At 47.2% G+C, this 26,408-nt stretch overlaps 1 protein-coding gene across 4 annotated transcripts in view; it reads left to right on the top strand.

The window, feature by feature from the left end:
- Positions 1-1,682: 1,682 nt before the first annotated feature.
- Positions 1,683-26,408, top strand: part of CDC27 (cell division cycle 27) — a 40,716-nt gene continuing 15,990 nt past the window's right edge. For all 4 annotated transcript variants that reach the window (XM_054396464.1, XM_054396463.1, XM_054396462.1 and 1 more), the window contains exons 1-8: positions 1,683-1,709; positions 8,628-8,703; positions 14,380-14,527; positions 16,215-16,340; positions 17,698-17,795; positions 18,843-18,997; positions 19,420-19,628; positions 22,095-22,209. In XM_054396464.1, coding sequence (XP_054252439.1) covers positions 1,683-1,709; positions 8,628-8,703; positions 14,380-14,527; positions 16,215-16,340; positions 17,698-17,795; positions 18,843-18,997; positions 19,420-19,628; positions 22,095-22,209 — 954 coding nt within the window. The remainder of the gene's footprint in view (positions 1,710-8,627; positions 8,704-14,379; positions 14,528-16,214; positions 16,341-17,697; positions 17,796-18,842; positions 18,998-19,419; positions 19,629-22,094; positions 22,210-26,408) is intronic.

Here is a 26,408-nt window from a genome sequence, read left to right as displayed (position 1 = left end):
ACTGTGCTCCTAGAAAGGCTGCCTTGGACTTCCAGACCCACGTATACACACATCCCCATCCTCACCATCAATGTGCCAGGCCACAGGCCTTTAGGGAAGGCAGACACTTCACTGTGTCGTGTTTGCACCCTTCACGTTAGGCAAAATGACTCAGGTCAACCTGATAGTGAGCCAAGAATCCATCCCAGGGGGAAAGCACTGCTCCATGACCCAGTTTGTGCTTTGTCTCAGGTCAAGGACTGAAGAAAGCTGTGCCTTCCCACACCAACCTGCTCACACCCTGAAAGCAAACACCTGCAGATCTGCTGGAGCGATAACAACCTTGTAAATGAGCTTTTCAGAAACATGGAGAAAGATGTGTACAGAAAGAGGGGAAGCAGCAGGCCAAGCACTGCTCCCTCCATGCAACTTTTCAACACAAACACCACACAATAGAGTTTTTATTCTCACATAAAGATGCAGCCCTCTGCTCCCACAAGTGCTCTGCAGCGTGCTGGCAGTGCCAGGATCTGTCCTTCAGGCCACTGAGTGCAACTGCAAAAGGTACTGGGAAGAGCAGGAGAGCAGAGAGCCTGGGTGCATGGGTTGGGGTGGTGTGTTCTGGCGTGGTTGTGTTATAGGAAACTCATGGAGGGGTTTGGTGGTGGCTAATGATAGCTGGTAGTTTTAACAGACTGAAGTTTAGTTGTGCATCTTTACTCCCTCTTTTTGGAAGAGTGCTCTCTGTCCCAGGCACAGCACCTTCAAACAGGTTCAGGTTGTAAATGTCCAGTCACTCCCTTTGCCTCCTTTACTCCTGGCTGTCTTGGCAGTACCTACCTGGGGAGAGCCAGCAGCACACAATCCACCAGAACCGCCCTGTGACGGGGACAGGACCTGGGCTGTGCAGTTGCCCCATACTGGGAGCAGAGTCATAGGAACCACCAGCCGAAGCCGAGCACCAGGGGCCAGGCTGTGGCAGGGAGACCACAGGCCAGGAGCATGAAGGATGTTAGGGGGTCTTCACAGGCCCTCCAGGGTATCAGGACACTCTCAAGAATAGTAGTTTTTTGGTACAAAGCTCAAGTTTTTGCCTCGCAGGGCACAAAGATGCCGTAAGGCAGGGGGCTGCCCCACGGCGTCTCACACCGGAGACCAGTGCTGAGGGCTTGAGGCAGTGGCCGCCCTCCGCCCTGAAAGAGACAGAAGCTCCATGCTCCCCCCGCTTGACCCGGCCTGTGTAGGCAGCGTGCTGCGCCGACTCCGAGCCGCTGCTCACCGAGGACGCGCCGGGGCCCCAGAACACACGGCCGGGTCGCAACCTACCACTGCCCCGAGCGCCGCAACTCGGCTATCTCCGTCCCCACTCGGGCACCTCCGTCAACCGAGACGCTTCCGTCTGGCTTTCGAAGGCAGGGCTTTCCCAGCTGTTTTCCGTCAGCGTTCGGCTCTTTCCGCCTCAAGCTTCGGTTATTTCCGGCAAAACATTCGGGTGTTTCCGCTGCCAGCTTCGGGCGGACTCGGCACTCGGCCGGCCTCGTTCCTTCCCTCCCCGCCGCCTGCCCCGGTAACGGTCGCTGGGAGTTTAAATGAGCAGGGGCCGGGCCGCGCCGCGCCGTCGCCGAGACACGCACTGAGGCGGGGCCGGGGCCGCCCCGCTCCGGGCTCGGCGAGAGGAGGAGGCGGAGGCCGGGGAGAGCAGGATGACGGTGCTGCAGGAACCCGTCCAGGTACCGACCCCTGGGCGGCACGGGCTTGGGCTCGCCGCCGCGCTCAGGCCCCAAGGCCCGGCCCGGCCTGGCAGGGGGAGCCGGGCCCGCCGCGCCGCCGTCTCCCCGGGGGAGGCCTTCTCGCCGCCGGGCCCTCTCCTGTGGCGGGGGCCCCTGCTCCGTTCGGGCCGCTCGTGGTGGGGCTGCGGGCCCTGGCGGTTTTCTCCGCCGGTGGGAGCGGGGTTGGCCCGCTGGGCGCACCGGCTGCTCCCCGCCGCAGCCTGGGCTCCTTCGCCCTCCCAGTTAGGAGCCTGTGGGGCTGCTGGGCTTCCTCACTCCTTGTGTCCCATCGCCAGCGCTTGGGGCGCCTGTGGGACGAGCTGCCCTCGCCCTTTTGCCCCCTTCGGGCCCCGGCCCGGGGGCAGCCGCCCTCCCCGCAGGAGGTGTCGGTCTCCGGCGGCACCGCAGCTGTGTCGGCTTCCAGAAAAGGCCCTTTCGGCTCCCTCCGTAGATCCCCTGGGAGACCTGTTGATACCTCTCTCTCTCTCTCTCTCCATCTCGCTTACCTTTCCTGCATTTACTGCTATTTGATTTATCAATTCTCACAGCATGCTCGGCTCTCTACGTGTCGTGCAAATGAAGGACGTTCCCTTCTTCCCAGGGAGTTATCTTCAGATTGCTGGGAGACCTAGGAGAATAAATAACGTAGATTTGGGGCTTCTATCGTATTTTAGCCTTACTGCAGTTACCATGATGGGCTTCTTGCTCAGCCTTCCTATCCAAAAGGCAAGATTCACAGAATTTAGAGTTGCTTTTTCTTTTCACCTTTCCTGTATGCCTGTTACTCTATGCTGTAATCTTCGTTAATCAGTCGTCTTATTCATCTTCTCATTCTTACTGTCTTTAGCTTTTTCACAGGGTGGGTTTTTTCTAGCCATGTTAGGAACCTCTTGCTGTCTCAGTAGTACATGATAGTGTTTTGTAATGAATACAGTCAGGCATTGGAATCATCTCCCAAGGGAAGCAGTGCATTCCCATTCACTGGAGAGTTTTTAAGACTAAGCTTGACAGGGTGCTGGGCCAGCTCATTTCAACTTTACTGTTACCTAGAAAGCTTGAATGAGATGGTCCTTGGGGGGTTCCTTCCAACCTGGCATTCTGTGACTCTGTGGATATTCTTGCTTTTGGCTCTTCTCTCTCCTAATGAAAAGGTGGGAGAGGAAGGAAGACTCCTATGGAAGACCACTCTGCTGCTGTGACCCTGTGTGCAAGATGGTGACAGTGAAGGTGCTGTTGTAGACCAGGGCTTTGTGTCCCTGATTCCACTGTTCTGCTCATCTGCTCTGGGAGCATGGGTCAGTGTGGTGCTGGAAATGCTTTTGGCCAACTGATCCCTCTTCTGCAGGGGTCATACCTCCACCACTGCTGTTCCCCCTGGACTGGTGTTTTGCACCAGTTGGGTCCTCTAGGAAAACATGGGATTACAATAGAAAAGGAAGCAAGAATGCACTGCAGGGTGAATGGCAGGAAACAATAGTTAATGTTTCCGGTACTGTGCTAATTAAACTAACCAAGTGGAAAGTACTTGCTATTCTGAGAGTTCTCTGACAGAAATCTGCAATCTGCTTTCATTTTCCAGAAAGGTAAAGACCTCCCTAGTGTCATTCTCCATTCTTAAGCTTTTACCAGCATGGATGTTTTCATGAGGCCTTGCTATGTTGAGTTTACTCTTTGGATTGATTCCGCCTGCTTTCAAATGCCAGATTGTTCCTTTATCAGTGGCTCAGCTTTGCTGCTGTTCCTTGCTTACAGCAACACTGGCAAGTTTTAGGATTTGTTGTTTGTCATGGCCTTGCTCGTGTTTCTCCTTTTAATGGTGTGGAAGCCACCAGTGCACCATCCAAATGTCAGTGTTTGGGTTCTGCCCAGATCTGCTGTTGCAGCTGTAGTCCTCTCTGCCGTGGCTGTGAGCAGTGGGATTGGGAGTGCTGCACTACAGGGCATTTCCAAACCATCTCCAGTTTGTTTTCTTCCTAGTGTAATGTGTCCAATGAGTGGTCTGCATTGTGCAGTAGCCATTAGGTGAAGTGAGTGCAGTTCTGAATTCCCAGTTTAACTGGAGTCTGTGTACGTAGCTCTGATTTTTTTTTATTTTATTTTTTTTAATGCTGTGATTGGAAAAATTGACACAACTCCTCATTTTTGTCATTGCAGAGATTTTTTTCCTGTCTGTTTTTCTGTTCTCTGCCAGCCTTTCAGATGTCTACAGGGTTTAGCATTCCAGGGGAAAACTGTCATCCTTACATCTGTGATATGCAAAGCACCATAGATAAGTAACAGCATCTCCCTCTGTAAACCCCAACACTTACAAGGCAGCATAACTGCATGAAATTCCTGTCCCAAAAGGCATCCTGTTCACTCATTAGATTTTTATCAACTTTTTAAAACCTTTAAGGTGGACAAAAGTGTCAAGACTGTACACGAACAGATGTCTGCTGTGCCTCCTGATGCAGTCAATTTAAAGCTCTTCAGCTCAGACAAACCTTGCATCCTATGTCCTGAGCAACAGACTGGCTGCCTTCCAAATAGTTCTGAGAAAAAAAAAAAAAAAACAGCATCCTGGAAATAAAATGAAAACTTCCCTTGGAATTTAGCTTGAACATTTGGATGTTCAAGGTGATCATCTGCTGTTAACCACTTGAATGGTGCTTGAGCTCCAAGGCTGTTGTCATGGCTGGAGATGTGCAATGCTAACATCTGCCTATTTAACAGGCAGAGTTTGCATAACTAGGAAATGCAGCATAGCTTAGCACAGAAAAGTCTCCTCTTCTTTGCCCACCCTGAAGTCATAAATCATGAGAGAAACTGCTTGGCATGTCAACAGACTGCAAAGCTTTGAAAATAATTTCCAAGGCTATGTAGCTGTCAGAAGAGAACACCTATCTTCTAAGAGCTCTTTGGCTTGGATATGAAGTGACACTTGGACAATGCACAGGTTTTTCTAGATAGAAGATGATTCTGCCTTCTTTTTTTTTTCCCTCTCCTTTCTGAGGATGCTTCACTGCAGAGCTGGGGCTGGTGTGGCAGTTTTGGAGTTGCCTGTTCACTTAGCACTTGCAAATTAATTTGTATTTAAAATGAGTGACTAGGACCTGGAGGCTTATGTGGTCTGCAAACATGCTTAAATAAAACTTGGAAGCACTCTAAGCTTCCCTCCTGTCCTTGTTTGTAGCCCTGAGATCAGACACTGCAACCAGAGCTGTTTGCACACTCTTGAGGGTGCTGCTGCTTGGGGTTTCTGTTGACAGGTTCCATGTAAAAATTGGTAACTATTATAGGGAGGAAACTAAGACTGTTTGGATTGTGTTTGTGGCTGTTCTGTGGTGTTCTCCTCTGAAGTCTTTTGCGTTTAAATAGTTTTTATTGGATAAAAGTTTGGGTGTGTGTTTGTTTGATTTTTTTGCTTCAGACCATTCTTCTGGTGTGATTTGGCAGTTGTCATGTGCTGCTAATGCTCTGTAGAGGCATTGAACTTCTGCTAGAACAAACTGAATTACTACTTTGTAAAGAAATTGATGCTGCTGTACAAAATTTGCTTCCTAATAGGGGCACAAGAAATCTTTTCCAGAATTTGAGAGACAGTCATAGTTCAGAGGTCTGTCTGCTCATAGAAAACTGTTACTGCCTAGGTATGGCTGATTCCCTGCCACCTTCCATTCTTCTTCCTGCCCTTTTAGGGGAGGCTGTGCAAGGATCCAGTCTTCAGCATTTGTCTGTTGAAGGCAAGAGCATCCATCTTGCCCCTTTTGGACTGTAAAATGACAATTATTACCTAACAGAGACGCCACCAACTGACTTCTTGCTTACACTGGGCCTCTGATCAGCTGTGATTGATATTTGAACCTGTGTGTAGTGTAACTTGTATAGTGTGGCTGTGATACAGCCAAAAAATCACTTGTGTCCCCTCTTAGCCTCTGGTAGGATTGTTCCTGGCAGCTAGCTCCTGTTTGAGAAGTCAGATGACATTGATTTCACCACCCCCACCACCTCCACACCTTTGTTTTGTAAGCACCCAGGGTTCCATCCCAGTACCGACAGTATTTTTAATCTGAAGATGGCACAGCTTGCATAGGCTCACCTAAATGTCACTGGTGACTTGAAGGAAGAGCTGCATCTGAGAGCAAGAACAAAAGGAGACCTTAGGCTGCTCTGAGTCGGGTATGGTCTGAAAGATTTTTAACATCCTCCTGACTTTGTGCTTTTGTTCCACGCTGCCTGCAGCGCACAGGACACCACACAGCCTTGGAGCTTCTCAAGGTGAAGGGGAGTGATCACTTCAGGCAGGCTCTGCAGCTGAACTTAACCTGAAGTGTGGGATACAGCCAGAAGGAAATAATGAGGTGTTTTGGATTATCATAAGCAAACTGAGAGGATTAATTTTAAAATGCTTTCACATGGGTTTATAAGTATCTGTTGACTTTCTATGTATATTGGTGGGACCTAGTGATGCAGGAAAATAGTATCTACTGGAATGGTTTTGTGTGTGATATTCTATATAGTAACTGGAAACTCTGCTGTGTACTGTTCATGGAGACTGTGTAGGCATCCTGTGAAGAGAACTTGCACATTTTTCACACCCTGAGTTTATCAAGTTTGTGTTGGAAGAAGTAGCATATGGTGCATGTAACTCTGATGTTTGAATATGTTTTAGATGAAATTGGCACTTGACTTCCCTGCTGGAAGTAGTGTTACAGGGCTCTCCTGCTCCTGCTCTGAAAGATTTCTGCTACTTTTGGAGTGCCTGATAGGTACCAGGAGCTAATTCTTTTTTTCTGTTTGGTTACTCATGAGTCCTGGAGAAATAATAAAGCACTGAGCCTTGAGTTCATAAGTTCAGATCTTGTTTGGATCAGCAGTAACAAAACTACTGCAAAATGGCTGTTTGCTTATGGGAAGCTGCTTTGGAGCTTGAGCAAGACCTCCAGATGGGAAGGAACTTGGTCCTCACATCAACCCTGCTAACTTCAGAACACAAACCCTGATAAGCAGCCACATCACTGCTTGTGGGGAGGAAAGGCTGAAGGGATCTCACTCCTCTTTTACACATAACAAAAGGTTTTTGTTTGATCTAAAGAAAATTTGTTGTGAAACCTCATACCCCAGCCCTGTTGTTTAGCTGGACAGCTCAGCTAATGGTGGCAGCAGTGCAAATGGTTATGACTATAGGGACTTCAGTAGTGCACACAGTTTGTACTCCTCTGTGTACATTTCATTTGCATTTCACTGGAGTTGTGCCTTTTTTTTTCTTGAGCACAAATATTGACAGTTCCAAACTCTTGAGTTTGGTGTTGAGGAAAAAAGATCATACCCTTAAGCAGGCAGCTTGTTTGGGACCAAGTATTGGGTATATGAGAAAAATGGAGAAGGAGGTTGCCTTCATATGTATCTGTATAGCACAGAGTGGCTCAGGCTGGAAGGGACCTCAGAGATGATCTCTTCCAATCTCCCTGCCATGGGCAGGGACACCTTTCAACTAGACCCAGCTGCTCACAGCCTTGAACACCCCCAGAAAGGAAGGTGCCTCCCTGTGCAGCCTGTTCCACAGCCCTGCTACCCTCCTGCTGAAGAACTTCTTCCTAAGATCCAATCTAAACCTACTCTCCCTCAGCTTCAAACCATTCCTCCTTGCCCTGTCCCTAGACACCCTCATGAAAAGTCCTACTCCAGCCTTCCTGTAGGATCCCTTCAGGTGTTGGAAGGCAACTCTAAGATACCACTGGAGTCTTCTCCAGGCTGAACAACCCCATCTCTCTCAGCCTGCCCTCATAGCATTGGTGATGCAGCCCTTGGATCATCTTTGTGGCCTCCTCTGGACTCCCTCCAACAGCTCTGTGTCCCCCCCTTCTGCTGGAGGCACCAGAACTGGAGGCAGGATTTGAGATGGGGTCTGACCAGAGCAGAGTAAAGGAGCAGAATCACCTCTGTTGACCTGCTGGCCACACCTTGGCCATCTCATACATTCTTGTGTGGTACCTAATTAGTGGCAGTAAAGAGGTGGCTGATGAGCAAAGACCCAAAATACCACTGCAACAAAAAGCAAGTGGGGTCATATTCATCTTGGTTGTGAAGGGGACACTGATATCTCTTCAGGGAAAGTGTTGGGTACCCAGCACACTTAACCAGCTTACAGCCTCTAACCCGAAGGTGATTTTCTAGTCCTCTTGGGGTTTGGTTTGGCATCTCTCAAGAGGAGGTAGTTTTAAATGGATTTATGCATAATGCCACTAAAATGAGTTGGGCACCCTGACTTTTTTTTTTTTCCACCTCCCCTGCCCCTTCTGAGCACAGCTAAGAGCAAAATGGAACAGACTGGTAACCAGTTGGGGGATGGGTTTTGTTCTTTCTTCCACTCAGAGTGGTGGTGGTGGGTGGTAGTTTGCAGTAATTCACGCTCAGTTATGCACCAGGCTGACACCTGGAACTATTCAGAGGGGGTGCTCCCCAGAGGGGTTGTGGAATCTCCTTCTCTGGAGACTTTCAAGACCCACCTGGATGTGTTCCTGTGTGACCTGTGCTGGATTCCTGCTCTGGCAGGAAGGTTGGACTCAATGATCTTTGGAGGTCCCTTCCAACTCTTAACATCCTGTGATCTTGTGATTTCAGTGCATGTTGTCTGAGCTTTATGGATGGTTGTGTATGGTAACTAGTGAGCAACAATCTTAGCTGGTTTGATGACTTCAGTGCTAATTTTGGGTTGGTTTAAGTCTCCTTCCTAGCATCAGAAACACCTAAAACTTGACCTGCATGTTTGTCTTTCACCATTCTTCTTCTGACTTGGGTAAAACAAAATTGAACTTTGCCTTTTGACAATCAGAGCTCATGAGGGTTTGCATTTTCAAAGCTCCTCTTTAAATTTAGACTTCTTTTCTTGTCTTGCAGGCTGCTATATGGCAAGCACTTAATCACTATGCTTACCGTGATGCAGTGTTCCTTGCAGAGAGATTGTATGCTGAAGGTATGTACTTTGCAAAGAGAAAATGGATTTTTTTTTTTTCCTCCCCCCCTCAATTATTTCCAATATTAATTCCAAATATAGAGTTTTTGAGCCTCTGGTTCTGCTTTCTTTTACTCCTGTTGTGATAATCTTAACTTTCTGCTTGGGGAAGGAGGAGGAATGCCTCACAATGATGTGATTTTCCAACCTCATGTAACAGCAGCAATGTTGGGTTACAGTAAAACCTCTTAAAATGTGAAAAGCAGAGTTGTGTGTTTTAAATTTAGTGTTTGCAGTGATCTGGAAGAGTTTTTTTTTTTTTTTTTTAGTAACTTCAAGCACTGCATGCCTTCTAAATGCAATACCCAAATCCTGTGGATTGTGTTGATGCTGAAAGCTGTCTCTGCCTTTGATATGTTGGTTGGTGTGGTGGCTGAAAGGGAATCTTGTGATGAAGAGAGAAGAGAGCAGTGAAAATGAGGCCATGAGAATCATTGAATGGCTTAGGGTGGCAGGGACCTCAGAGATCATTTACTCCAACCTCCCTGCCATGGGCAGAGACACCTCTCAGCTAGGCTATGCTGTTCAAGGCCTCAAATCAGAGCACATGGAATGGACTTCTGTTGAATTCCTGTTATTACTTCACTGTAATGCTGTCAGATTGAGGATGTCTTGGATGCTGAGCAGGCAGCAGTAACACATCTGTACTTTGCCAGGCTCCTTCAAAGACCATTTTCTCTTGTGTTCCACTCTTCCTTCCTTAACCTTTCTTCCATGACCTCAGATAAGCTTTTTCTTTCTCCTTGATACTGATGTTCACCTTTTCTCTATTTTGAAAGGTATTGTCCCCTAAACAGGGGAGGAAAAAAAACCCCAACCAACCCAACCCTGAAGCTAAAATGCAAGCATAATATAATTTCTTATGCTAAACAACTCGATCTTATAATGCAAATTAATCCTGTTTTGTGCTCTGTTTTATAACCAAATATTTTGCCTTCAATCTTTTTGTCTGTCATGCCCACAATGGAAGCACACACCTAAATTTTGAGAACTAAAGACTTTTTTTATTTTTCCTCATGTCGAGGCTACCCACAAAACCTGAGGTGATCCATCTGGTGCTTAAATGAGGAGTGTTGTGTAGAATATTAGAGAACCTTATTTAGGTGTGTATAAAGGAAACAGTGTCTTAGGGATGACTTTATTGTGGCCTTCCAGTATCTTAAGGGGGCCTCAAGAAAACTGGGGAAGGACTTTTTAGGGAGTCAGGTAGTGATAGGGCTAGGGGGAATGGAGCAAAAATTGAAATGGGGAGATTCAGCTTGGATGTTAGGAAGAAATTCTTCACCATGAGGGTGGTGAGACACTGGCACAGGTTGCCCGGGGAGGTGGTGGAAGCCTCATCCCTGGAGGGTTTTGCAGCCAGGCTGGATGTGGCTGTGAGCAACCTGCTGTGGTGTGAGGTGTCCCTGCCCATGGCAGGGGGGTTGGAATTGGCTGAGCCTTGAGGTCCCTTCCAACCCTAACAATTCTATGTATCACCCTGAACACAGCACACTGTGAGAAGCAGGAAAATACTAGACTGAAAGTAATTGCCAAGGATTTAGAAGTGAAGAGAATCCACTTTTTTATTCCAGCAGCCAAGAGAAAAAGATGTGACTTGATACTGAGGCTATCTTTGCAGAATAATACTGTGCAAGAGTACTTCAAACAGCATTTTCAGTGACCAGCAGTGCTGAGAGAACAGCATGCATGCTGTCACTTGGTTCAAGCAATTAACTGCTAACAAAACATCTGGCTTCTGGTTAAAATAAGTGGTTACACTGCAGAGCTGAAGCTGCTGAACTTGAATGCAGTGACTCCATATTGGCAGCAGTGGTTATTTTTTTTTTTTTCCACCCTGAAAAGAACCTCTTTTAAGTCCACCTGCAATTACTGTCCTTGTGGGGACATTCTGTGGCTTGGTAGCTTCCCAGAACTCTCCAAGTGTGTTAAATTAGTGGATAGAAGAATTGATTTAAGTTTCAAAAAGATCTTGCAGTGTTGTGGTTCTTTTTTTGTTTTTTTTTTTGTGGTTTTTTTTTTTTTTTTTTTTTAGGATAAGGCCATTAAAATGTCTTCCCTTTTGGGTCTTCAGTTTCCATTGTCACTGCCTGTGAGATGACACAAAGCAGTGAGGTTTCAGAGTAGCAAAGGATTTGAGCAGATTGCTCAAAGAGGCTTTTGTACAGTGCTCATATTGATCTTTCTGAAGAGTTCCATGTAGGTGGATGAACAAACATCAGAATTGTTTCTTTAAGGATGCCATCTTAGAGGGATCTTAACAGGCTTGAGAAGTGGGCCAGTGACAACTGTGTGAGGTTCAACAAGTCCAAGTGCAAGGTCCTGCATATGGCACAAATCCAGGCTGGGTGCAGAGTGGGTTGAGAGCAGCTGTGAAAAAAGAGGCCTGGATGTATTGATTGCTGAGAGGTTCACCACGAGCCAGCTGTGTGCTAATGCAGCCCAGAAGGCAGCCATGTGCTGGGCTGCACCCAGAGGTGTGTGGCCAGCAGGGCAAGAGAGGGGATTCTTCCCCTTGACTCTGCTCTGTGACACCCCACCTCAAATACTGCATCCAGTTCTGGTGTCCCCAGCAGAAGAAGGACACAGAGCTGTGGAGTGAGTCCAGAGGAGGCCACAAAGATGATCCAAGGGCTGGAGCAGCTCTGCTGTGAGGATAGGCTGAGGGAGCTGGGGGTGTTCAGCCTGGAGAAGACTCCAGGAGGAGTCTTCCAGTGTGTAAAGGGATCCTACAGGAAGGCTGCAGAGGGACTTTTCCTGGGGGTGTTTAGAACCAGGACAAGTGAGAATGGTTTGAAGGTGAGGGAGAGCAGGGTTAGACTGGAGCTGAGGAAGGAGTTCTTCAGTACAAGGGTGGTGAGATTCTGGAACAGGTTGCCCAGGGAAGTTGTGGCTGCCTCCTCCCTAGGGATGTTCATGGCCAGGTTGGATGAGGTCTTGAGCAGCTGAGTCTAGTTGAGAGGCATCCCTGCCTGTGGCAGGAAGGTTGGGGTAGATGATCTCTGAGGTCCCTTCCAACCTAAGCCATTCTATGAATTCCATCTTCATGGTTGTGAGTTCTGGGAAGTGTAAAGTAATGTGGAGATTTGTCTGAAGTAATTGTTTGGAGTATAAAAGTGTAAAGGAATTGTTTGGAGATTGAAGTCACTTTAAAGAGCCTGTCTTTGATTTGAAAATACAGCATTGCCTCAAGGGGTTTAGAGTAGAGGTTCCTTCCAACTCCTAACATTCTATGATTTGAGGAAGTACAAAGAATAGGGTTGGGCACCATAGATGTATTCAATCTGTGAGTGTGTTTGGATAGCTCCTTTTTTTTTTTTTTTTTTCTTTTGCTTAAAATACAGCAAACAGTTAAAATGAAGCCATGGAGATATTTCACACAACCAGTGCTGGAATTAACACCACACCATGGTCATGCTCATTGTTGCCTCACAAAAGTGTTCTCTACAGGTTAAAGTTTCAGCTGATAACTTGCCAGTAAGATTTTCAAGTTACCTCAGGGCTTGGCACTGGCCTTGATGCTGCAATCACAACTGAAATCAGCAAGGCTTGACCTCAGCCTTAAATCTGGCTGCCAAGTCAGGTTCTCGGTGCAGTGCATAATTCATCCCTGCAATGGAAGAGATGTTGAAGCAGACATCAAACTTAAACACTCCCAGTTTCTGCCAGAGAAATGTTTCTGTCTTGATCACTCCTGTGCTCTGTTTAGACACAGATGACTCTTCCTGAAGCTTGATTCCTTCATTCGTTATTTAGAAACCTAGGAGGAGTCAACCTGGGAAGAGGACTTGTAGGGGAGCTTGTGCCTCCCTCATCTTCCTAACAAAATAAAAAATGCATCTGAATGGTAAGATCCAGCCATGCTCCCAGTGAGGTAGCACCAGTGTAAGCAGCAGAAAAGGGACAAGGCTTATTGTTGGGGTAGAGGTGGCTGGCAGCTGACTGACTTTACAGATTCACAAACTGCTTTGTGTTGGAAGGGACCCTCAAAGGGCATCTTGTCCAACCCCCCTGCAGTCAGCAAGGAAACCTCCACCCAGATCAGACTGCCCAGGGCCACATCGAGTCTCGTCTTGAACGTTTCCAGGGATGGGGCTTCCACCACATCCCTGGGCAGTATTTAACCACCCTTCCTGTGCAGAACTTCCTCCTGATGTTCAACCTAAGTCTGCTCTGTTCCAGTTTCAAATCATTGGCCTTTGTCCTTTCACCACAGGCCATTCTAAACAGTCCCTCCCCAACCTTCCTTCAGGTCCCCTTCAGATATTGAAATGTAGCTCTAAGGTCTCCTTGGAGCCTTTTCTTCTCCAGGCCAAACAACCCCAACTCTCTCAGTCTGTAGTCATTAAAATGAGAAAATCTGCTCCACTGTCATGTAGAGATACAGCAGCAAATGCTTCAGAAAAATAACAGAAGTAAAACTGCAGACAGGAAGAGAAATTAGGATTAAAAGCATCAAATGGCTACTTAGGTTGAACCATTTTCCTTCTGCAAGTTCTTGTGCTTCCCAACAGCTGTTGCTGTGCCAGTGTTTGTGCACTGCTTCACCTGGTGCAAAGTGTTACTAGTGGGTGTGATAACACTGAGCCAAGCCTTGGTGTGGCCAATGAGTTGTTGAAGTATCTCTCTTCCAGGAATGACTCCTTTGCTGGACTCCTTGGTACTTTTACAAGCTGGCTAATCACTGATTTAGATTGGGAAGCCAGAAGGATCAAAGTTCTCTTCCAACAGTAGATATTAAGAGCTGATCTGACTATGCAAGAATATTCCATAGGGAAGCTTATTATGCTGATGAATAAAGAAAAGCTCTTCATTGTCCTCCCCTTCTGCTCTGCACTGGTGAGGCCACATCTGGAATGCTTGTCCAGTTCTGGGTCTCCAATTCAAGAGATACAGGGAACTACTGGAGAGAGTCCAGTGGAGGCTATGGAGATGCTAAGGGGCTGGGAGACACTGGAACAGGTTGCACAGGGAGGTTGTGGCTGCCCCATCCCTGGAGGTGTTCAAGGCCAGGTTGGATGAGGCCTTGAGCAACCTGGGCTGGTGGGAGGTGTCCTTGCCCATGGCAGGGGGTTGGAACTGGATGAGCTTTTAAGGTACCTTCTGATCTAAACCATTCTGTAAACCTCTGTGGGGAGCAAAGGCTGAGAGCCCTGGGGCTGTTGAGTCTGGAGAAGAGCAGCCTGAGAGGGGATCTGATCAATGCTCACCAAGAGCTAAAGGGTGGGGGGCCAGAGGATGGGGCCAGACTCTTTTCAGTGGTGCCCAGCCACAGAACAAGGGGCAATGGGCACAAACTGTAACCCAGGAGGTTCCCTCTATACGTGAGGAAAATCATTCCTGTGAGGGTGCTGGAGCAGGCTGCCCAGAGAGGTTGTGGAGTCTCCTCCTCAGGAGAGATTCCAAACCCTCCTGGGCAAGCTGCTGTGTGTGCCTCTGCTTTAGCAGTGGGGTTGGACAGAATTGATCCCCCAGAGATCCCTTCCAAGCCCCAGTGTGCTGGGATTCTGTGATTCCATGAGGAATTCCTCCAATGTCAGTACTCTTCTTCCTAGCCGGCTTTTACTCCTTGCCCCCAAAATTCCTGGTATCAAAATGCTGAGCAGCCAACTGATGCTTTTTACTCTTTCTTTTCAGTACACTCAGAAGAAGCCCTCTTTTTGCTGGCAACATGTTACTACCGCTCAGGAAAGGCCTACAAAGCATACAGGCTCCTAAAGGGACACAGCTGTACTACCCCACAGTGTAAATACCTGCTTGCAAAATGTTGTGTGGACCTCAGCAAGTAAGTAAAACCTCTCTGTCCTGACCAGGGTTCCAAATGTTTGGTGTTTTTTTGTTGTTGTTGTTGTTTTTGTTTGTTTGGATTTTTTTTTTTTGAAAGCTCTCCTGTTGCATGAATTGGTAATTAATGGCTCCTTCAACACCAAAGATTGAATTCAAATAATTCTCCTCTCAGGTATGGACCTAATGAGCATTAATCCATATTGCAGAAACCCCTAAAAGGTGTTGAGTAGCTCAGAGGAGTTGTCACTTAAGGAGGAGAGAACAATGATTGCTGGGATGACTGAAGGAGACCACTCTGGGACGTGTTTTGTGTTTCTCTTTCAGAGAGAACTTCTGAAACGTTTCCAGTATGAATTTAATTCCCTCCCACAGTGAGCCTGCTCCTCTTACCCAGCTCCTGCTAATGGAGGGCTGAGGGAAAAGACAGCAGAATCTGTTCTTAAAAGCCTACAAACCCACCTTGAATCCACATCCAAGAATGCTGTATTCAACATCAGAATTAACCTTGACAGACTCAGTAGTGTCAGGGTATCTTGCTGGTTTTCTGGTGTTTAACAGCAAGAATATGGAGGGGGGAAAAAATTTCAGTTCCCCCAGAGGGACAGGGGAAGTTCCTTAGTCTTTCATGCTCCCTTTGAGTAGGCAAATACCTTTTGAGGAATGAGGATGCCTTGACTTGACACTTCAACATTTCTGGAGCTGTTAGGGTACAGGTTTCTGTGCTTGTTGAAAGGGAAATGGTGTTAATGCTCTGCTTGAAGGTCCCAGTGGAATAAATCTTGAAGCTGCTTGTTCCCTCCCTCGCTTTACAAGGTCTGGGCTGTGCATGCAGTGCAGCAGCCTCTGAGCTGCTTTCAGTGAGGTGGGATCTCTTAAACCTAGCCTTGAAAATTTGTTCCATTGAATTGTCACTGCTGTTAGCAGAATGAGCTTCATTTGTACAGATGTACCTCATTGTCTTGTGGCAACGTTGTGTGCTGGCAGAATCATCTGCCCACAAGTCTAATTTGCAGTGGAGGCAAGAAGGGCTGATTTGTTTGTGCAGGTGTTGCTCTCAAGTGCCAGAAAAACACCTCCCATCCCCAGCAGCTGTATGAAGTCATTGTCAATGAGTGGTCCATTCCATGTGAGTGGTGCTGCTTGCTGCAGGTGGAGTAGATGCAAACTAAGCCTTGCTTTCATCTTGAGCCTCTCTTGCAAGCAAGCAAGGCATTAAAATCCAAAAACCTGTGCCATGTCCCAGTGTTGGATCTCCACTGAGTGCATGGAGCCTTAGAGGTGTTTTTCTTAGCTGGGAAACAACCAGCCAGGTGTTGGCTTAGCCTGCCTTCAAAAATGAAGTGTCTAGAAGACTTTCTTGTCCTCCATTTAGCATTCTAGCTTAAATTAGTCACTTCTGGAGAAGCCATGCTGTGTTCTGTGTCTTGGTTTTGGAATTATGTGGGCTTTGGGTTTGGTTTTCTTCCCTCACAGTAGAGCAACTGAGCTCCAGAGTGCTGCACACCTCCATGTTACTGGAGGAGTCCATCAATGATTTGAGATTCATTTGCAGGAACTACTTTGTGGGTTTGCAACCTGTGAACACTGACAGTGGATTTCTGTTTTTGTTTGCAGCAGGGTGAAACCACTGGACTGCCAATACTGTGAGCCTTGTAACCCCTTTCAACCTCTTGTTTTTTAAAAAGGCTTGCAGAAGGAGAGCAGATCTTATCTGGTGGAGTCTTGAACAAACAGAAAAGCCATGATGACATTGTTATGGAGTTTGGTGACTCTGCATGCTTTACCCTCTCCTTACTGGGACATGTCTACTGGTAATGGTGCTTTTTATTTCATCTAATACAGCATTGGGGGCTGGCTGTTATTTGGCCAAGGCAAATTTTAGTCAGATGTTTTTAGTCACCACAGAGCACACCTGTTTCTGGGTTCTGAGTATGGTGGGGTGCAGGGGGATGGCTGTGGGAGCCATCTAACTCAGCAGTGCAGGAATGGTTTGTCTTTCACCCAAAGCTTCTGAATAAAACCACAGATTCCTCTTTCCCAGGTTGTTAGGCTTGCAATTCAAGAGTCTTTTTTTTTTTTTTTTTTTTGTACCTTTTGGGTTTGCTCTGTGTTCTTCCCATAGAAAAACTCTCAAGGCCTGTTTCTCAGTGTTGCCATTTTGATGCCCTGTTTTACACAGCTATAACCTGCAAATGAAAGTCTGGGGACTGACACTCACAAAAACTTCAGTGTTTTGCCTTTGCCTAGAAAGGTTTCAGTAAGTGGGAAGAGATTGAGCAGGAATAGTGGGGTTCTTGGATCCTTCTTGATTCTTCTTGATCCAAAGGCTGGAGCACCTCTGCTGTGAGGATAGGCTGAGGGAAACTGAGCTTGTTCAGCCCAGGGAAGAGAAAACTCCAGGGAAACCTTAAGGCTGCCTTCCAATACCTGAAGGGAACCTTACAGGAAGGCTGCAGAGGGACTTTTTTCATAGGAGTGTCTAAATACAAGACAAGGAAGAGTGGTTGGAAGCTGAGGGAAAGCAGGGTTAGAGTGGAGCTTAGGAAGAAGCTCTTCAATACGAGGGTGGTGAGATTCTGGAACAGGCTGCTCAAGGAGGTTGTGAATGCCTCCTCTCTGGGGGTATTCAAGGCCAGGTTGGATAAGGCCTTGAGCAGCTGAGTCTAGTTGTGAGGCATCCCTGCCTGTGGCAGGGAGGTTGGAGTAGATGATGTCTGAGGTCCCTTCCAACCTCAGCCATTCCTATGATTCCCTCACACACCTGCCCTAGTTCAGAAGGAGCTGGCTTTGTGCTTGGTACAAATACTCAGGTGTTCTGATTTGTATGCAAAGATATTACCCATAGATACCTGACATGGCTGCAAGGTTTGCAGTCAGGTTGCTCTTTGCAAAGAAGAAAAGAAGCTGATTCAAAAAGCAGCAGCATCCTTCTAACCCCAAATGTTCTCTGGCTCTAGCAGTGCTGCTGTAAGTTTTCTTTGAGGGCTGTCTCTAAATCTGCCAGCAAGCTTCAAAAGAATTCAGTAGTGCTCTGCAGCTTGAAAAATTGGGGATGTTGCTGTAACTCTCAGTGTGGTTTTGTTTTTCAATTCCTCTCCTGGAAAGCTATCTTGAACAGAAAATGCTGTTCTGAAGTTTCCCTACAAGCTGTTGTCATTCTTTTTGCAGCAAGACAGACCGGCTTGCCAAAGGATCAGAATGTTACCAAAAGAGCCTTAGTTTAAATCCTTTCCTCTGGTCCCCTTTTGAATCACTATGTGAAATTGGTGAGTCTGCAGAACTTTTACTTGCTGAAGATGGTTTCTATGTTTCTGCTTCTGTCAAGCTTTCTAATTTGCCATCACTGTGTGGCAAGGTTTATTTTACTCCTTGTCCAGAACTAGTAAGGAAAATGGCAGCAGAGCTCTTTCGGGAGTGGTTTTGTGAGCAGTGATGCATTTAAAATACTTAGCCAGTGTTTACAGCTTTGGTCTTGTTTTCTTTCATTTCCTTCTACCTCTCTGGATTTAACAATGCCATATGTTTTTCCAGCCTGCAGTTAGCAGACCTTTAGAAGCTGTGCTTCTGAGAATAACTTAAAGCAAGCTGTTTATAATGGAAGTGATTGTCCAGGGGTTTATAGTGAAAAACCACTTCTGATTTAGTGCATCAGAAGTGTGGCCAACAGATGGAGAGGTGTGATTCTGCCACTCTGCTCTGGTGAGACATCTCCTGGAGTGCTGCATACAGCTGTGGGACTCCTGACACAAGAGAGGCATGGATCTGCTTGAGTGGGTCCAGAGAAGGCCACAAAGATGATCAGAGCTGGAAAACCTCCCCTGTGGGGACAGGCTGAGAGAGTTGGGGTTGTTCAGCCTGGAGAGGAGAAGACTCTGAGGAGACCTTAGAGCTGGATTTCAATATCTGAAGGGGACCTACAGGGAAGGGCTGTTTAGAACAGCTTGGGGTGATAGGATGAGGGGCAACAGTTTGAAAATGGAGCAGGGGAGATTGAGGTTGGAACATCAGGAGGAAGTTCTGTACAGTGAGGGTGGTGAAATACTGGGACAGGTTTCCCAGAGATGTGATTGAGGCCCTGTCCTTGGAGTCATTCAAGGTCAAACTTGATGTGGTTCTGCACAGCCTGGTCTCGTTGGAGGTGTTCCTGCTGACTGCAGGGGGGTTGGACAAGATGACCTCTGAGGGTCCCTTCCAAATCAAGGCAATCTGTGAATCTGCCCCTTCTAATGTACTCCATCCCCTGTCCTTGTTTCTGACTGGTCACTGTATAGACTCAGGAATAACTCTATTTAAATCTTCTTCCTATCTTACAGGTGAAAAACCAGACCCTGACCAAACATTTAAACTAACATCTTTACAGAACTTCAGCAGCTGTCTGCCCAACACTTGCACAACATTGGTGTCTAATCACAACATATCCCACAGGCAGCCAGAGAGTGTCCTGATGGAAACACCACAAGACACAATTGTGAGTTCAGCTAAAATCTCTGGATTTCAAGCAGCCTTTCCTTCATTAGCTGATAAGAAGCTACACTGTGTGGGTTGAAAAGGACTTGTTACAAGGGCTTGTAGTGATAGGGTGGGGGGCAATGGATTGAAGCTTGAGGAGGGGACTGGAGATTAGCAAATTCTTTACAATGAAGGTAGTCAGGGTTGGAAGGGACCACAAGGATCATCTAGTGAGGCACTGGAACAGGTTGCCCAGGGGGGTTGTGGCTGCCCCCTTCCTGGAGGTGTTCAAGGCCAGGTTGGATGAGACCTTGAGCAACCTGGGCTGGTGGGAGGTGTCCCTGCCCATGGCAGGGGCGATTGGAACTGGATGATCTTTGGGGTCCCTTCCCAACCCAAACCATTCTGTGGATTTAACAACTGCCTTCTCTTTTTTTTCAGGAGTTGAACAGAATCAACCTAGAATCCTCCAACTCAAAATACTCCTCCTTGAACACAGATTCTTCCATGTCTTACATTGACCCAGCTGTGATTTCCCCAGACTCCCTCGGGTCAGGAACTGCCATGTTTTCAAAACCGCCTCAAAGCAAACCAAAAACCGGGCGGAGTTTCCTGGGAGGCCCTGCAGCTTTGACCCCTTTAACTCCAAGGTAAGTCCTTGGGGTAGGCAATTTCTGCCTCCAGCTGGGCTGTTGGTAGTGTTTGTGGTTGGAAGCAGGGAAGATGCTGCACAGCGTGCTCTGAACAGGAGCCAGCAGTGTGCCCAGGTGGCCAGGAGAGCCAATGGCATCCTGGCCTGGATCAGGAATAGTGTGGCCAGCAGGACAAGGGAGGTTATTCTTCCCCTGTACTCAGCACTGGTCAGGCCACACCTTGAGTGCTGTGTCCAGTTCTGGGCTCCTCAATTCAAGAGAGATGTTGAGGTACTGGAAGGTGTCCAGAGAAGGGCAACGAAACTGGTGAGGGACCCGGAACACAGCCCTATGAGGAGAGGCTGAGGGAGCTGGGGGTGTTCAGCCTGGAGAAGAGGAGGCTCAGGGGAGACCTCATTGCTGTCTACAACTACCTGAAGGGAGGTTGTAGCCAGGAGGGGTTTGGTCTCTTCTCCCAGGCAAGCAGTGACAGAACAAGAGGACACAGTCTCAAGCTGCACCAGGGGAGGTTTAGGCTGGAGGTGAGGAGAAAGTTCTTCACAGACAGAGTGGTTGGCCATTGGAATGTGCTGCCCAGGGAGGTGGTGGAGTCACCATCCCTGGAGGTGTTCAAGGGGGGATTGGACGTGGCACTTGGTGACATGGTTTAGGTAGTCATGAGGTTTAGGGTGACAGGTTGGACTTGATGATCTTTGAGGTCTCTTCCAACCTTCTTGATTCTATGATTCTGTGTCCAGTTCTGGGCTCCTCAAATCGAGAGAGGTTGAGGTACTGGAAGGTGTCCAGAGAAGGGCAACGAAACTGGTGAGGGGCCTGGAACACAGCCCTATGAGGAGAGGCTGAGGGAGCTGGAGGTGTTTAGCCTGGAGAAGAAGAGGCTCAGGGGTGACCTCATTGCTGACTACAGCTACCTGAGGGGAGGTTGTAGCCAGGTGGGGGTTGGTCTCTTCTCCCAGGCAACCAGCACCAGAAGGAGGGGACACAGTCTCAAGCTGTGCCAGGGGAGGTATAGGCTGGATGTTAGGAGGAAGTTCCTCACAGAGAGAGTGACTGCCCATTGGAATGGGCTGCCCAGGGAGGTGCTGGAGTCACCATCCCTGGAGATGTTCAAGAGAAGCCTGGATGAGGCACTTGGTGCCATGGTCTGGTTGATTGCTTAGGGCTGGGTGATAGGTTGGACTGGATGAGCTTGGAGGTCTCTTCCAACCTGGTTGATTCTATGCCCTAATGCACTTGCTGATAGTGTATTATAAATACTGCTGCAGAAGCAAAAGCTACTTCAGTAACTACTTTCAGTCCCAGTGTTCATCTGTTTTGCTTTTTAAACAATTAAGCAATTGGTAGTTTTGATTAGAAGAGAGGAACTCTTAGAATCATAGAATTGTTTAGGCTGGAAAAGACCTTGCAGATTATTAAGTTCAACCATGAACCCAGCATGGCCAAGGCCACTGCTAAACCACATCCACAGGGTTTAACAGCCATGTATCTACACAGCTTTTAAATCCCTTCAGGGATGTGCCTCCACCAGTGCCCTGGGCAGCCTGTTCCAGGCCATGACAAACCTTTTAGAGAAGAAATTGTGCCTCATAGCCAACCTAAACCTCCTCTGGTGCAATTTGAGGCCATTTCCTCTTGTCTTGTCACTTGTTTCTTTGGAGAAGAGACCAACCCCCACTTGGCTCCAACCTCCTTTCAGGGAGTTGTAAAGAGCCAGAAGGTCTCCCTTCAGCCTCCTCCAGACTGAACAACCCCACTTCCCTCAGCTGCTCCTGACAGGACTTGTTCTGTAGACCCTTGATGCAGTATGTTGCTTTTTGTGATGTTCACTCTGGAAGGTTTTTAAAGGATATAAACCTCAAGAGCTTTCCTTGAACAGCTCTCATGAAGAGCATCTAAATCCTTCCTCTTGGATGGTCCTAAAGGCTATCTGATTGAAACAGCATTCTGTTACAAGCCATTAACCCTTGGATGGTCTGTGTCTGTTAGTTGTTGTACAGGGAAATTAAGTTCTCTATTTCTGGAATAAGAATATTGAGCCTTTATATTAAGCCTTTTTTTTTTTTTTTTTTTTTGGTCCACAAGGATATTAAGATAGTAGAGGGTTCACATAAAAAAAACTAAGTAGTTCTGTAATGCTAGGACAAAGGGCAATGGCTTTAAGCTTGGGGAAGGGCAGATTTAGACTGGAGATTAGGAAGAAAGTCTTTCCAGTGAGGGTGGTGAGACACTGCAACAGGTTGCTCAGGGAGCTTGTGGACGTCTCCTCCCTGGAGGTGTTCAGGGATGAGGCCTTGAGCAACCTGCCCATGGCAGTGGGGTTGGAACTAGATCATCTTTAAGATCCTTTCCAACCCTAAACTATTCTATGGATCTATGAATCTGAGTCTGTTTTAACCTCAGAATCAGGCCAGCTCTTGTGGTCCAACATTCAGACACTGACCTTCCTCTTCCTTTTGTTCTCAGCTTTGGAATTTTGCCACTAGATACCCCAAGCCCTGGAGATGGATCCTATTTACAAAACTACACAAACTCTTCTTCTGTAATTGATGTGCCAGCCACAGGAGCACCTTCAAAGAAGGTATCTTGCATTCTGGAATGATTGTTGTTCTCTGAGTTTGACATTGCAGTGTACTTGAGAGAGGAATCCATTATGCAGAGACAAAAAACATCTGCCTGTGAGCGGAGTTGTGCTGAACTCAACTTATCCACTGCTTACAAAATCTGTTCTGAAAACCAGCTTTGAGTGTGGAACTGATGGCACACAGCCTCCTTGAGCAGTGGAAATGGTTTGGGTTAATTAAGTGAGAATTAAATTTATGTGTAATTTGTCTATGAAGTGTGTGTGTGTGTAGGGAAAACAACAACCAAATACCAATGCACTTACTAAGAGTTATTTAATGCAGCAGAAGAAAATATTGTTCACCAACTTAATTATAGCCCAGTGAGGTTGGAGTTGCAGGGGGCAGTTGTGGTTTTAATCTGACTGCAACTGGTTCAGGTATTTCATAAAATCACAGAATGGTTTGGGTTGAAAGGGACCTTAATGATCATCTACTTGCAATCCCCTTGCCATGGGCAAGGACACCTCCCACTAACCCAGGTTGCTGAAGGCCTCATCCAACCTGGATTTGAACATTTCCAGGCTTGGAGGCTCTGTAGCTTCTTTGCTCAACCTGTTCTGGTGCCTCACCACCCTCATGGTGAAGAATTTCTTCTTAATATCTAATCTAAATCCATCTTATTCCAGTTTGAAGCCATCAACCCTTGTCCTGGCACTCCATGCTTTTGTAAAAAGTCCTTCTCCAGGTCTCTTGTAGCCCTCTTCAGGTACTGAAAGGCTGCTCTAAGTGTCTCTGAAGCCTTCTCCAGGCTAAACCCCAACTCCCTCAGCCTGTCTTCACAGGGGAGATTCTCCAGCCCTCTGATCATCTTTGTGGCCTCCTCTGGGCCTGCTCCAGCAGCTCCATGTCCTTCTTGTGTTGTGGGCTCCAGAGCTGGACACAATACTCCAGGAGGGGTCTTAACAGAGAGGGAGAATTTTCTCCTGACACCTTTTTTAGACTTCCCTGAAACATTAGTTAAAATGAAACTAATTGTAGAATAATCTGTTAGACTGAAACAACTGTTTCTAAAGCCTCAATAGTTTGTGGGGGGGGAGAGTTTATTTTATTTTTAAAATCATATTTTCAGCTAAGCAAATGAAGCAGAGAGGAAAAAATACACCAGATTGCAAGTAAAGATGTCTGTAAATATTTTCAGCTTATTGTGTCAATTCCTTTGGCTAGCAAAACAGATTTTTGTTTTCTCAGCTTTCATAATAAGCAACAGTCTTTTATTTTTAATTAAAGCAAGCCCCTTTTTCCCCAGGCAAAATGCACAGACATGTGCAGGCTGCCCAACTGGTGTTGCTAGAGGCAGCCTGAGGAAGCTGCTGAATCTTCACGGAATGGCTTAGACTGGAAGGGACCTCAAGAGATCATCTGCTCCAACCCCCCTGCCATGGGGCAGGGATGCCTCTCAATTAGACCAGGTTACTCAAGGCTTCATCCAGCCTGGCCTTGAACACCCCCAGGGAGAAGGCATCCACAACCTCCCTGGGAAGCCTGTTCCAGAGTCTCACCACCCTTGTACTGAAGAACTTCTTCTTCAGCTCCAGTCTAACCCTGCTCTCCCTCAGCTTCAAACCATTCCCTCTTGTCCTGTCTCTAGACACCCTCAGGAAAAGTCCCTCTGCAGCCTTCCTGAAGGATCCCTTCAGCTACTGGAAGGCAGCTCTAAGGTCCTCTTGGAGTCTTCTCTTCTCCAGGCTGAACACCCCCAGCTCCCTCAGCCTGTCCTCATAGCAGAGGTGCTCCAGCCCTTGGATCATTTTTGTGTCCCTCCTCTGGATTCACTCCAACAGCTTCTGTCCACCTCCCCTCAGGAGATTGTATAAACACTGAGAACATTCCAAACAACCAAAGATGGGTAACTTTGTGTGCAGAGTGAAGCCTGAAGACAGCCCAGAGTTAAGAGCTCTCACTTTAAGTTGCTTTAGATGAATGTTCTTTTCAGGGTTGTTAGCAAAGAATGCTAGATCCTCAAGTGAGGTGAAGCTGCTGCATTCTTGCAAGAAGTTGTTGAATTCTAGTCTGCAGCTCAGAGGAATGGAAACACTGCTGGTGGCATGTGGAGGGCTGCCTGGTAGGTTGATGCTGTTTCACTCAGCCTAGCCTTGTGGAAAGGAAATAAAAAATTCTTTTTCACTCTGTAAGAAACTGCCAGAGTTGCCATGGTGATAAATGAGAGGTGGAATGCTGGTGACAATTGAAGAACTATTTGTTCCTTTCTAAAAACAAAACAAACTAGAGGATTTTCCCCCTGTATTTTTAGTGGGTCTCCAAGTTGGTGAGGGATGCTAATGTCTTAGGTGGCCAGCTCTTTGTAGTGGGGGGAAAAAAACCAACAATAAATCAATGCAAATAATGGTGTTGAATTCCTCAAAGTAGGACTTCATAGAATGGCTTAGGCTGGAAGGCACCTCAGAGATCATCTACTCCAACCTCCTATCTGTTCCATCTACTCTGCCTCTCAACTAGACTCAGCTGCTCAAGGCCTCATCCAGCCTGGCTTTGGACACCTCCAGGGAGGAGGCATCCACAACCTCCCTGGGCAGCCCGTTCCAGACTCTCACCACCCTCCTACTGAAGAACTTCTTCCTCAGCTCCAGTCTAACCCTGCTCTCTCTCAGCTTCAAACCATTCCCCCTTGTCCTGTCTCTAGACACCCTCATGAAAAGTCCCTCTGCAGCCTTCCTGCAGGATCCCTTCAGGTACTGGAAGGCAGCTCTAAGGTCCCCCTGGAGTCTTCTCTTCTCCAGGCTGAACACCCCCAGCTCCCTCAGCCTGTCCTCATAGCAGAGGTGCTCCAAACCTTGGATCATCTTTGTGATCAGGTGGTGCTCAGCCTTGCTCTGTCATTCTGCAAGTGAAATTTGGGAGTTGTTGAAAACTATTTTGTGTTCTCTCATTACCCCAATAGTTAATAAAAGCCAGTGAGCAGCTACCTTTTTTTATCCTTTGGATGCTCTTCTGAAGCCTGTGATTGGGAACTCTGGAATCTGGTTGCACAAGCAGCTGTGGTGTCCTGTCTCTAGGCATCTCCTTACTGCCACACTCTGTATACAGCACTTTGTGGCATAGTCCTGTGCTTGCTTCTTTTGGCCTTTGTGCTGTTTGGGCTGGATTGTGCTAAAAGAATCTCCTAGAAGGATGCCTTGTGTGGCTGATCCAGTTTCCATGGAGTCACAGCAATGATGGGAGGGATGGAGCCCCTCTGCTGTGAGGCCAGGCTGAGAGAGTTGGCATTGTTCAGCCTGGAGAAGAGAAGGCTCCAGGTGGTAGCCTTGGAGTACTTTGGGGGCTGATCAGAAAGCTGGGGACAGACTTTTCAGCAGGGCCTGTTGTGACAGGACACAGGGGGATGGTTTGAAACTTTAAAAGAGGGAGATTCAGAGTGGAGAGAAGGGAGAAATGTTTGACAGTGAGGGTGGTCAGAGTCTGGCCCAGGTTGCCCAGAGAGGTGGGAGGTGTCTCATCCCTGGAGCCATTGCAGGTCAGGTTGTCTGGGGCTCTGAGCAAGCTGCTCTAGTTGCAGATGTCCCTGCTGGTTGCAGGGATGTTTGCCTAGATGACCTTTGTGGTAGTTTTAGGCCATGCCTTTAAAAATTTTCCACAGACCTTGAACAGAAAGTGGTAGAATGCAAAGAAATCATTTGCTTCCAACTGAACTGCTCTGGCAGTTTAATGTTGGGGCAGTTCTCAACCCACCACACCTTTAAAGGTCCCTTCCAAGCTATACTATGATTCTATCCTGCAGTTTTCCATGGTACAGCAGCAAACACTGGCCTGGGGTGGGCTGTGCATGTGTAGGGAGGTAAATTTTCATGAGTCTGACATTGAAATAGTGGAGAACAACTCTTCAGGGCAGTTCTCATCTGCCTTGACTCTCATCTGTATTCTACAAGATAGGTGAAAAGCTTTGGGGAATCATATTTGCTGCTTGTTTTTTATTGCTTTTGCTAGGTGTGACATCAGCACCAAGGTGTGAACTTCACTAATCCATGCCTGTGCTTCTCCCTGAACACATTTAATACATTTTAATTAACAGCTTAGCATTCTGCTGGGTGCTGTGTTCAATGCAAATAATCACTTGGCCAGTTCCACTTCTGTTCTTCAAGTTACCAAAAGAAGAGGTTTAGTGGAGCTGTGGCTAGAATGTGCCTGAGTTAAGGGAGGC

Source organism: Indicator indicator, chromosome 37 (genome assembly GCF_027791375.1).
Source record: "Indicator indicator isolate 239-I01 chromosome 37, UM_Iind_1.1, whole genome shotgun sequence".
NCBI lineage: Eukaryota > Metazoa > Chordata > Aves > Piciformes > Indicatoridae > Indicator > Indicator indicator.
This window is presented reverse-complemented; position numbering and strand designations above follow the sequence as displayed.